We start from the raw sequence: 13,198 nt of genomic DNA on the forward strand, positions 1-13,198 counted from the left end.
TTAATATCCACTGGCCCAAAGGACACTGTTAACAAAGAGAACGCTCCAGGCAGTGACCAACGTTAGCTCTGTATTATTTATGACATGTGCATCCCCATCTTCACTATTGAAACCTCCCCTGATGCAATCCCTCACACAGGTGCCTCCATTGATTATAACAGCCCTGGTTCCAAACCCCTGGGCAACTGACCTGTCCCCAGGCAAGGCTTGACAGGTGCCTCTGGCTGTGACCTGAGTGAGGACACTGGTCCCAACCAGACAGGTTTAATTCCTAGGATCAACATTGTTGAGATGGATGACATAAGTACCAGCAAGTGGTGATTACCAGGGCAAGGAGGCTGACCCCACATTAGGCCAGCAGTCCTGTGTAAATAACACCTTTAACTGGTCTTAAAAAGGGCCCCTTTGATGGGCACGGGATTCTACAATTCATATAGACCAATATGAACATTACTTATTTTTTGTGAACAAGGCCATGAGACTGCATGTCAAGCCACTATTGTATCAACTATCAAAAACAAGCTAATTATTCAATTATTTTCTACCAAAATTTAGCTATTTTACATAAATCACTAGTCTGTCTCATAGCCCCTGAACCACACTAATTCCCTTCCATCAAGCCCTTTCTGCAATGCTTAAGCCCTTAATGAAGCAAGTCTGGATTTCCTCAGGTTCAGGATCTCGCGGTGTGAAAAACATATTCTGGTGTTCCCCATCGTAATATTGCTACAATATTGCTAAAAAGCGACGTAAAAATACACTCATCCACTCAATGGGTCTCCTTTTCAATTGAAAAGGAATTATTTCTTTCCATCATAATCATATATATTCAGAGACTAAGCGTTCATCTAATTGAGAAAAAACAATTACACAAAACATCTCATGAATCAAAAAAATTCGAATTCAAAAACAGATAATATTTACATGGAATCAAACAATAAGCCACATTCAAGCTCACCTCCCTAAAATCCAACAAGATTCATATTGAGGACACGATTGAAGCAACATGGTCATGTCTGTACAAGAAAGGACCTGACATCACCAGGAGATTCCTGAGGATTCATGATGGGGGATGGCCCCATGTAAAACCTAAGTGATATCACAAGCTTGTAGATCGGCCAAACGCCTCCTCATCTTACGTCTTTTCTGTTTGCACATTAGGTGGACAAGTCTAATCTGTGTGTGTAGCCGAGTAAGTGATATTCATATATGAGAGATGACTGACAGATAAGCATATGGATGTCCTCCAAGTCAGGGACACCTACCTTCCTCAAACTCTCACTAGCTATTTCTCAAAACCAGATCTAGGGAGGATTTACCATTGGAAGAAATGAGTCTGAATCCATATTTTACAGAAACAATTAAATTACTTTGCTTAAATTCAATATGATGAGATGGACCACGCTTCACATTAAAACTTGGTTCAGACTTGTCAAATCTACATTTGTAATTCAAGATTTGTTTTCGCAGCATTTAAACTGAATCACATGGCTTGAATCTGGACCAGACAAACCAATGGTCGATGATAAGAGCAACATTTCATTACGACATGTTACTATGATGACACAGTATGGAGAGCTGTTTTGGAATTTGTGTTCAGTCGAAAATGTTATCCATAAATCATCACTGTTTCACTGAGTGTATTCAACTCAACTGTTAAATCAGTACCCTGAGGCATCACAATGGGTGCAAGGATTGACAGGCTCTGTTCCTGTACAGTAAATTGCCACCATGACATGTGAATCTGGCCTGTGATCATATGAGTGTGTACTGAGTAAGGCCTAAAAAAAATTGTTGTGGTTCAGATTACCTGGCCAACCCTAGAATTCTGGTGCCGACCCTATTTTTTTTAAGCTCTATGAATAAAATAAGCTTTCAGATACCATTGTTTTTTCCTGGCACAGACAGACATCAGTTATTCTAACATAGAGAAAGTTGACATGATGGCCGCCAGCTTGATTAAATAAACAATTACACATTGATAAATGTGTTATTATTTTGTACTTTACCTCTAAATAAAATATGTCAAAAATATAAAATTCCCACCTACCTACCCGAAATTTTAAAGAGGTGTAATTGGAACCACAACATGTTTTTTATTTGGCCTAGTATGCAAGAACTGGACGATAAATGATAATACTTCATGTCATCATCATATAGTAATGCCAATTGCATACACTGTCATCAGCCCTAAATTCATGACACTAACAATATTTAACTAGAGCAAGGTGCACGTTGACATGACAATCTGGTCCCCCCTAGTCCTAGTATGTATCAAAGCTGAAACATAGCCCTGTCTCCTGCCAGTGTCACAGAGATTCATGATGGATTGCTCTAAAATGTCACAGCAACATTTCCACATAATTTTGAAGTACCCAAAGTGTTTTTACATCAACTGCAAGGAAGCATGACACACAACACAGGTATTAGTTACGGGGTATTGTAGATACAGATTAGAAGTAGTGCACATTGTATGCTTAGAAGCATAGAAGTAGTGCACAAAAAATCAATGTTGTGGACAAGGGTTAGTCAGATACAAACATAATGCATGTAGACATAAATATTACTTTGCATTTTCAGCTGGTGTGTGTTTTCCAGGGTTGTGTTTCAATATATTGTGATTCAGGTACAAGGGTTGTAATACGTTTGGTAATATATTTGGAGCTAAAGTGTTTGACAGTGAGTGTGGCACAGATTGTACGTGCAGATCATATTTTGTACATACTTAGGGGGGCGGTGGGGTAGCCTAGTGGTTAAAGCGTTGGCTCGTCACGCCGAAGACCCGGGTTCGATTCCCCACATGGGCACAATGTGTTAAGCCCATTTCTGGTGTCCCCCGCCGTGATATTGCTGGAATATTGCTAAAATCGGCATAAAAATAAACTCAGTCAGTCAGTACATACTTAGGTCCTGGAATTAAATACTATGGTTCTGAAAACAACAATCTCAAAATTAGGTTGGATAGTTAGGGATTCAATTTTCCTTTAAAACAATTTACAGAATGTAAAGTACGCAGTTTTGTCAATGAATTACGATATACGTGATCATATGAGATTGAAAGTCTATGTAGCTTCTAAATCAATTTACCATAGAGGTAATCATATCACATCATATACTTTTACACAACACACAATACTCAGGAAGAGCATTGTAATATGCATCATTTGAAAAGTGTATATCGATAATACTGTGCAGTCCTAGTTTTATACAGGTAAAATCAAATGCAAATATTCCAATAGAAGATAGTATAGGAATTCGGTCTCTTTCTATGACCTCTCTGATTACCTTCCATGCCATAAAATATTACAATACACTTTAACTACAGATAAATCAAAGTTGCTCAAGGATGCTTACCAGTATCTGTCATAATGTTTGAAGACATTTTTAACATGTTTCCTGTTATTGCAAAATATGTGATTGCTGTTAAGAGTTCCAATGGCCACCTCAAGCTAGAGAAACATGAAACGTTCAGTAGGACCGTTTGACAACTGTTGACCACATGACACTGTACAGTGACAGGAAGAGAGGCATGGCGGAACCACATGTTCATCACATGGAGGAACACCACAAAGTCAGCCCAAGATTGTAGGGCATATCATGACTAACAACTAGACTCTGAAATGTACATATTTTACAGAAAAAACTGTTCATAATAAAAAAATATATATATTGAAAAGGAGCCCTGAGACATTCTTCATTTTGACTGAAACTGTGGAAATCAAGATTTGCCACATATTCTAGACTTGCATCATGTGCATTGTCTTTCTTGGATATATTTGGGCGGTGGGGTAGCCTAGTGGTTAAAGCGTTGGCTCATCACGCCGAAGACCCGGGTTCGATTCCCCACATGGGCACAATGTGTTAAGCCCATTTCTGGTGTCCCCCGCCGTGATATTGCTGGAATATTGCTAAAAGCGGTGTAAAAACTAAACTCAGTCAGTCAGTCAGTCTTGGATATATTTGTTTCAGGGTCTGTATGACAGACTAATCATGACATATCATTCGAAGATTCAGAAAGGACATTTACAATGCACACATTTCTGCGAGAATGTTGATGAATGGATGATTTTGTAAGATTGTTAAGGGTATTAAACCCATCCAACAAGGGCCTCCACAATAGACTTACACTTGATGTCGTCCTGTCTACACTGAAAGTTATCAACTTCTAACATTTCGATGACAACGGGATACTGATCATATTAACAAGTGTGGGGTCCTGTGCACTTGTTTGTACCAGATGTTGTATCAAGGTTAAAGATGGAGAAACCCAATAGTGACAACTGGGCAAAGCAGGTTTACAAAATGTTTAAATATTGTAAGTTTAGCATAACAAAGATATTAAATCGAAATTCAACATTTTGCTTAGACAGAAAAACCTTTTGAACTTGTTCATGACTAGCCAGTGTAGTCACATCTTAAAGTTCATCTGATAAGCTTCTGATTCAGACACGGCATCCATCACAGTTATAGTACGAGTATGATGATACACAAGAATTAATGTGTTCATCATGTACATGATTGTGTACTTTGACAACCTTTTCACCACACTTGGACACAGCATAAACAGTTACATAACATAAACAGCCCAAGGCTGAACTTAAAATGACAATCAACTTTGAATTATGATCTCATATCACTTAAAACAGTAACCGGACTTATTTAGGAATATGCATCAGTACAAAAATGGGTACAAATTCATACAAATTCATACTGATTTGTATGGCTGGCTAAAAAGAGTGGTAATTGGACATATCCGTAATGGGAAAAAATGAAACAGTTCTAATTTATGTTGACAATCCTGTTTTCATTTCTAATCCATGAGCTGATGAGATGTAAAATATGTAGATTTCTTTGAGACTTTTTCATTTTTTATCTGATATTCATAGAAAATCAATCAATACTTAGTTAAGGATTATGATCTCTATCAATAACAAGCCATACTATTTTGATTACAAGTGATGGTGCGAGTTTTGCTTAACACCACTTTCAGCACTATCCCAGCAGGGAGCACCAGAAATGGTGTCAACCCTTGACTGACTAGGATATATATATGAATCTATATAGAAATGTCATATCACAATATACAATAGAGAACTTGTCATCCGTAAAATATCTTGCTTTTATTATCAGGTTAGGTTAGGTTTAGGGGCCCTGAACCCATTACCTGAAGAATGATAATAATAATAATAACAATAATGTCCATTTATATAGCGCCAAACTCCACACTAGGTATGCTCATAGCGCTAACAATCAAGGCACAGCATATTATTACCCCGGATAACCCAAGTTGCCTAATGGGCCTATTTCAAAAATTCCTGAGACCAGGACATATTGTTCAAACAAAGGGTTATGTGTTTTTATGTGGGTCAGTGACCAAGTCTTGTAACGAAAGTAACATAAACAGTTAAGTTTGTAAACAATGTAACTTTGAATCTCAACTCTGTAAACAATGCAACATTAATATTCATCTAATTATGCTACATTTTTGAATATATCACCAATCCTATTAGGGAAAGTCAATGCACGTATAACTAGAGCATGTGTTTGGGCATGGTTAGCTTCAGGGCATGGAAAGTCTGCCTACAATGGTTCAATGTCACTGACTTAACACAGGTGGCCATAGATCATTGTCACAACAGGCAAGAAGTATCACTGTTACCTGTCCTGGCCACATACTTGGCCAACTGACAACACTGTCAACATTAGTTGTGTGGTTCGGACCAAAATACTTACTTAATCAAATTTTCAAAAGACTAACACTACAACAGGGATTTACCTGCGGTCCTGTATTTGAGGGTCCTTGGGACTCATACTCTTAATTTTCTGGGGTCCTGGACTACAATATGGGGGTCACTTAACACTTAAATATTATAATTAATACTATTATTGTATTGTGTATCATGATCATCACATTTTTACAGTAATTCAATTGCAAATGATACCATAACCCAGCTAGTAGCAAACTCAGTAATGACTTATTGTTACTTGATTGGAATTTTTACAAAAAGTATTTAGACTTTTTCTGGGTCCCTGTGGATGCGCTAATAAATTTCGTTGCGTCCATTGTCAATTTTTATGAGTATAGGACACAGGAATATGCATCCTGTAAATCCCTGCTACAATATGATAGTTTCAATAACATGTAGCATTTCTGATTGTAGTTTTCCAAAAAATGAAAATGTTCAAAATATTTAACAGAATAAAAATTCATTAAAATTTACCGGTCACACACAAAAATTACCCCATCCCCTAAACATGAAAATAAATCTGCAGAGTATGTCCTGTCACAGGAGACACGATTACGCAGGTAACAGGCTTGACACAAGACAAAATGCCCATGTGGGTCTAAGGATAGACTTATCAGTAAGTTGATGGGGATGTAGTTTTTTTTAACACATTTGCTGCATCTGACGTTAGTTTCTAGGTGTGTCCGTGTGGGCACCTTAGTTGATGGGCAACATCAACACATGGGTTGACATGGCACACCAGTACAAAGCTCTAAGATGGTCGATGCTGCTCAAATAGAGGCCGTTTACTCAAGGATGGTGTTTATTCACCCTCCGAAAATCAGGGAGTAGGTGATTTAAGTCACTTTTATTTCACATGATCTAAACAAATCAACCATCATGTGAAAACTCTGATGCTCAACTGTTTCAGAGCTCAGAAAAACATTCACCAAAAGAAAAGTTCAAAGGAGTAATGTTATTTTGTAAATATATGAAACTAAAGCTAACTGTTTTGTATCTTTGGACTGTACTAATGTATAATTCAGTGGTGTATTATCATGAAGGAAGAAAAATTAATCTATCCACAAAAAGTTTCACGTTTTCAAATTTATCCTAAATCATACACTAAGTGTCCTTGGTAGGCAAGTCAGCAGAAACATTTTTAAAAAGTTCTTAGTTTTGGAAATTCATATTTACTTTAATATTATATTTGTCACTGCATTCATGTTTTTCAATATAAAAATTTTGTTTCTGATATTTGCAGCAGTTCTTGGTCAAACATCTGTCCCTGAGCACACTTACATACCACCTAAAGTACTGACTGATGCAACTTATGAAATGGTATCATCAGACTAAACCGTACCCAGATAGAAATGGTCTCAAAGAAAATATTCTTGCAACAGATGGCATGAGACTACTTTGCACAGATGGTACCGTCTGCTACAGAAACACTATTTCTTGTGTACTGACGTGAAAGCAAGACATATACAAGTCACGTTAGTCTATGCATCAATTGTGAATAAACTGAATCAAAGTGAATATCCATAATTTAAACAATAACTTAAGCTAAACGTGGGATTTCTGACTTGCTCACTAAGTATGCAACATTCCAAAAGATGCATACCAACATAGCACATAATCTTTTTCTGTAAAGGACTTCATATGGTATTTACTGTTTCAATTTATCTTCAAATGAGAAAGGATTTCACAACATAAAGTGTTACAAGTAATTAGGCTACTTACATTTAAGTTCACAGAAATCTACTAATGAATAGTCTCTTATTAACTGAGATGAGAATGGAAATATGCAGTGTAGCTAACAGAAAAAATAATGAGAGGTTGACATGAATCTTTATAACATTACTCAACTCAGACACCAGCACAATCATTATGACAACTTCCAGGTCTATGAAGCTGTCATTGAAAATAGCTCAATTATAGTAATGCTGGTGAAGAGATTGTTATCACATTATTTAGTTTAATGCACATTTGTTAGATATAGATAACTGTGGATATATAAAAATATAACTGAAAACAGAACGAAACAAACAATATCAATATAGGTACATCAGAAAAACGAAAAAAGATCATGATCAGTGAATGCATGTGTTTTTTTCGTGCTGATATTACTCGCTGCCAAAAGATGGGGACAAAACGTGATAGCTGTAGCAAACAAACAAGGTTGCCCGGCCCATTCGGTAATAATTCACCACTAGCTAAGAGAGACCTGAATCTCCTGTCATCGGGAACACGTTTTGAGCACGAAATCAACATAACACCGTCAACATACAATACGTGTTGTCGCTTGCTAACAGTAACTCTGTTCGTGGATATACAATATTTTCTTTGAGTACTTACCACACATATTTAAGAATGTCTCTGAATCTCGACACACACTAAATAAAACGTCGTACGACCCTCACAATCGTCTGTCAATATCTGTGCCACGTTTCGGAGAACGGTATTTATAAGGCACCTGTGACCTTACGTTTACATCCGGGTTAAAATAAATTTTCAGCGGGGGCAAAGTGGGTTGTGGTTTCCTTTGATATTTTAAGAATGACACTCCATATCTGATGTTCCGATCAAGCACCCATTAAAAACAGCTCTTTGCAGTCACTACAAGTTGAATTTGAAACGATGCCAGTTTGAACCTTCGTTGTTGTTATGAAATAACGAATGTTTGTTCTGCCGGTCGAGACAACCGGAAGTTGATAGGGATGATGGGATACGTAAACATATGCTTGCTTGTCGGCGTTTGTGGGGTTTAGGAAGCCACTCTACTAACATCAGCAAATTGCGACTATTTCTGCAAGCAACAATAATGAGTAAACGAAAAGGACCTGAATCGGGAAACCTTAATGCTGAATTTTCGGACTTTTTAATGGGTAATTTAAAATATTTATTGTGGACATGTTCCAGTTTACTTGGCCAAGGAACGATCGACCGGGCTAGATTTTGTAAACAAAGATCATTCCTGTCACCGTAGATTAGGGTAATACCGAACCAGTAGTTTCCATCAAAACCAACGATCTTACTGTTACAGACGAAAACCTTAATAAAATTCGGGTATCATTTCAGTAGTGTAGGTCTTGATTAATGGTTATATATATCCACTTTCTTTTGTACGTAACTTTGCAACTTTCAACTACCCTCATTGTTAAATTGATCAGTAACAGTCATTCACCGCCACATCATCGGACCACATGCTTACTATTCTTGGCTAAGATAGGGTGTCAGATAACCAAGTGATTACTGACAGTCATATATCAATATTTAAAGTATATATGATTTGATTTGTAGTCTAGTGTAGGTAGCAACTTATTCACTGTACGTGTCTGAAAGCTGCCAACACCCCAAAGATTTTATCATGCCCTAAAACATTTAATTTCATAAAGATGAAATTGTGAAAATGCTACTAAAAGGCTTCTTTGAAATCACATTGCCTCAGAAAATGAGGATGCTCAAACTGTGATATGACACACTTCCCCACCCAGATTTATAGGCATTTGTCAAGTACCTGGGTTACCCAGGTTTCATTGCCTGTGGTTGAACAGTATTGTTGACCATAAATGTCCAGGAATGCAACTTAACACAGACTGTCAAGTATCGTCATAAAATAAGGACACATTTTCAAAAACCTGAAATTCTGCTTATATCAGGATAACAGTAATATTAATAATTGATAAGATAATGTGTCTTCTTCTAATGCAACTGACTCCATACAGAAGATGCGAACATTCCAGTCAGTGGATCAGTGTGCATGCTCAACTCCAACATTATCAAGACCCAAACTGGAGCTAGCAGACTAGAAACAAGATTCAATTTACCTATTGTTAAAATCTTGAAGAGTGTTTGAGACAAGTTTGAGATTAATTCCCTGTTTCTTTTATGTAAACTTATTTGGGATATTCTAGAGGTGCTCAGAAGTCGATATTGGATCCAAATTGTCTGTAAATGTTCCCATTAGATATATAGATTTGCCAACTTATGTTAAAAGTAACAACTTATGTTATGGCTTCTATTTCACAGTCCCAACTTATAATATATAACCATTTTTTGTCTGGCAGGGTCACTTATTTTGGAATCTTTGATAAGTCCATGATCAGTTGATTACTGCTATTTAGCCTAAGTCAGTCTTGTAGGAGTTTATTTGGGCTTCTGTACATTGTCAGCAAGAAGTAAGACATGAACATGTGGTATTGAGGAGACGCAGTTTCCTCCTACTCACAGTACATGCTGAGTTATATGTGGCATTCATATCATCATGATTATAAACATTTCATTTTGATATTTACGACAGATGGGATGTTTTTTTGCCAGGTTTAAGTATAAGAGTTAAAGACAATAGATTTATTGGTCAGGTAGGTTTTGCTTTGACTGGCTTGAAGGATTATGGGAGTTCACAGGATAGGTGCAAATAAGAATTGAGGTGAAATTGTGTGTGGATATTTAGGTGAATTACATTTTCACAAGCTGATATAAACTGGATATAAACTAGTATCTTTTAATATGTACAAGCTTGTTGCCATGGAAAATGTTGTTTGTCCTTCATTAAAACACCAGTGTTTTGATTTATTTGATGAATTGTTGTAATTAACAAATATTTCAATATGGTTTTTTAACTTAGCACTGAGATTAGCACTGCAGTGACAAATGACTGTAATTTCTGTACATATGGATATATTTGATTCGGATGAATGCAATGAACATCATGAATATGGTGATCTTCAGCCTGATTGTCTGATTTTCAAATGGTAATATCTAAGTGAAATAAATGTTTTTGGTTCCTGTGTCGTCTATGAAAAACAATAAATGAATATTTAGAGACATCAGTCATTATCAGACATCAGTATAATCATATGTTACACAGACGAACCATTTGTGTGTTGTTGTTGTTTTAGATTTTCCTCAGTTCCAGAATACTTAATTGTAAATGTTTCCATCTCAGCATTTGATTGGAAATTTGACAATGATTCCAGTGAACCTTTTATTGATTTCTTGTGATAAAAATATATTACATTATTTTAAACCTCATATTGATAATTTGTGAAAGGTCTCAGTACACAAGTTCAACAGAAGTATAGTTGTAGAATCCATTGAAATGAAATAACTCATTGATTGTGGTTAAGTATGACCCATATGTACGTACAAATGTACCTTAGTACATGTATAAATAACTTTCAGGTTGACCCACTACTAAACACAAGCACTACGTTGGTAAGCTGTTAATAACACCCTACACAATTTATTGCAACCCTTCCCATTACTTCTACAAGCCAGGTAGCTGCAAAGACATTTCAGGAAGTTGTGGCCCCCACATATGTTATCTTGTGTGACCCTGTACAGGCGGTGTGACGTACATGTGTATGTATAGATTACCCTGGTGGGGTTATACACCTGGTTGAGCACAGTCCCTCCTTGCAAGACACTCAGCCAATGGCAGCGTCTTCAAGACCTACCCTCTTCCGGGAACAGGTCTTCACAGAAATAACATTTGTCATGGTATTTTTACCATCAGTTGTATGAACTTTGTATGAAGGCTTGAATATGTTAAGTGTGTCCTGTTAATGAAAGTATGAATATAGTACAATATTAGGAAAACAGTGAGCTGTAATTCATTTTCTAGTGTTTATAGTTTCTTGTCATTTAACTCCATTTTCAGTTGATCATATATTACCATCAGCATGGCAAGGGCCCTGGTTTGGAATCAAAGATCTGTTATTGTATATACTATTTACCTGTACTTCAAAGGCCTCTGGATGACAACATATATGTTGAAAGGATAAGTAGTTTTTGAATTGTAATACATCATGGTATATATTTGTATTCTATATTACCAACAAAGTCCAGTTTCTTGATCGCATTGATAGTTTTGGTTTTTTTAATATATATTCTTGTGTTAGAAAGTTTCAACATGAAAAGTTTTCCTAAGTATATCCTGTATATGAAAAATATTTATGAGCCATGGTTGCACAAATAGTATATCACTCTTACAATATAACCCAAAAGCAATGATCAAGACTGTACACCAAATTAGGAGTGGTAGTTGTTCCTGGAAAATACCCAATTTATACCCAAGGTATCAGTCTTGTGTGGAATATCCCAGATATTAGGGCTGGGACGGGTAAGCCAGGTATCCGGGAAGGATGGGTAATGAGTTGGACCCAGGTACCCGTTTCAGTACCCGGACCAGGTATGATCATGTGACTAATAGATTAAACAATGTAATGTGTTACTCTTTCATGATTAAAAGGTTGTATTGTCTTTGAAGATTTAGACATAATTATGCAGTCACCTGTTTTGAATATAACACATGGTTAAGATATTGAAAAACTCGAAATTGTAGCCTCCAAGCTGAAAAATATATTGCCATTTCTTGCCAATTTGATGTCAGGAATAAACATAACGGGTATTCAGGTAGGTTAGGGTAATAGAGGGTGGGGTACCCGGGTAGAAAATTTGGACCCACCCCAGCCCTAACAGATATGATGACAACGTGTGAATAATTGTATCAGTGATTAGATAAACCAAGGATTCATATCATGAGCTACAGGTCTGATGCTGACTACCTGAATGTTAGGGTTAAGCTTCTCCTACGACAGGCACACGCGACTGGGGACATATGTATCTTGAAATCCCCACAAACTTTTGTACCCAGCACTTGGCACATGGCCTACACATTCTAGGATGTGCATTCTAAATGCTTTGCAAACAAGTTTTTGCATCCAGCTTAATGTTTGGACCTTTAGGTTCATGTCTCTACGAGCAGCAGCTATCATTAACTTACACCAGTGAACCGAGGCAGCTATGAGCATGATTAGTGCTATTGTTAGGCCAGGTTTTTAAAAACTGATAATATGTTTCTAAAACTGAACACAGACTTGCTGCAGGTGTGGAGTGTTATGATGACAATGATGAATGTTCCTGTTTGTTTGTAATGCTGAATCATATAAAATCATAGAGTCCTTGCTAACTGAGATTTATGCTATTATATCATTGTGTCTTCTGGATAGTTACAAAATGCATGGCATGTAATATTTGTATCACAAATGGAAGCAATGTATTAAGTTTGATGGCATTTCATTTCAATCACATTGATTACCTGTCATGCTCACATCACTTATAATATCCATGTGACCTTGACACCTGAAACTCTTCATATGATATATATTGCATAGTGTAGTACAGAACAACAAACATAGCACTACACTGTTACATTGGTAAGATGGAATTCAAATAATCATGTTCATGTCTTAGTACATTAGTTTCATGGGCGGTGGGATAGCCTAGTGGTCAAAACGTCCGCTCGTCACACCAAAGACCCAGGTTCGATTCCCCACATGGCTACAGTGTGTGAAGCCCATTTGTGGTGTCCCCCCGCCATGATATTGCTAGAATATTGCTCAAAAGCGGCATAAAACTAAACTAACTCACATAAGTTTCATCAATTCAGGCATCAGGCATCTGTG

At 36.8% G+C, this 13,198-nt stretch overlaps 2 protein-coding genes across 3 annotated transcripts in view; one reads left to right on the plus strand and one right to left on the minus strand.

Annotated features, from left to right (window-relative positions):
- The window catches only part of LOC124291666 (glutamine--fructose-6-phosphate aminotransferase [isomerizing] 2-like), a 77,352-nt gene extending 69,129 nt beyond the window's left edge, over positions 1-8,223 (minus strand). Inside the window, 1 exon segment of the mRNA XM_046728715.1 lies at positions 8,085-8,223. Coding sequence (XP_046584671.1) covers positions 8,085-8,091 — 7 coding nt within the window. The 5' untranslated portion in view covers positions 8,092-8,223.
- A 214-nt stretch (positions 8,224-8,437) lies between these two features.
- LOC124291667 (DNA polymerase beta-like) overlaps positions 8,438-13,198 on the plus strand; it is a 29,883-nt gene continuing 25,122 nt past the window's right edge. Inside the window, exon 1 of one of the 2 annotated variants that reach the window (XM_046728716.1) lies at positions 8,438-8,614. In XM_046728716.1, the coding sequence (XP_046584672.1) occupies positions 8,467-8,614 (148 nt within the window). In that variant the 5' untranslated portion in view covers positions 8,438-8,466. Of the gene's footprint in view, positions 8,615-11,867; positions 11,923-13,198 lie in introns of those variants that run through there. The other variant, XM_046728717.1, reaches the window with a different exon arrangement.

The sequence above is a fragment of the Haliotis rubra genome, unplaced genomic scaffold, assembly GCF_003918875.1.
Source record: "Haliotis rubra isolate DU_JTF1 unplaced genomic scaffold, ASM391887v1 Scf5, whole genome shotgun sequence".
In the NCBI taxonomy this organism is placed as follows: Eukaryota; Metazoa; Mollusca; class Gastropoda; order Lepetellida; family Haliotidae; genus Haliotis; species Haliotis rubra.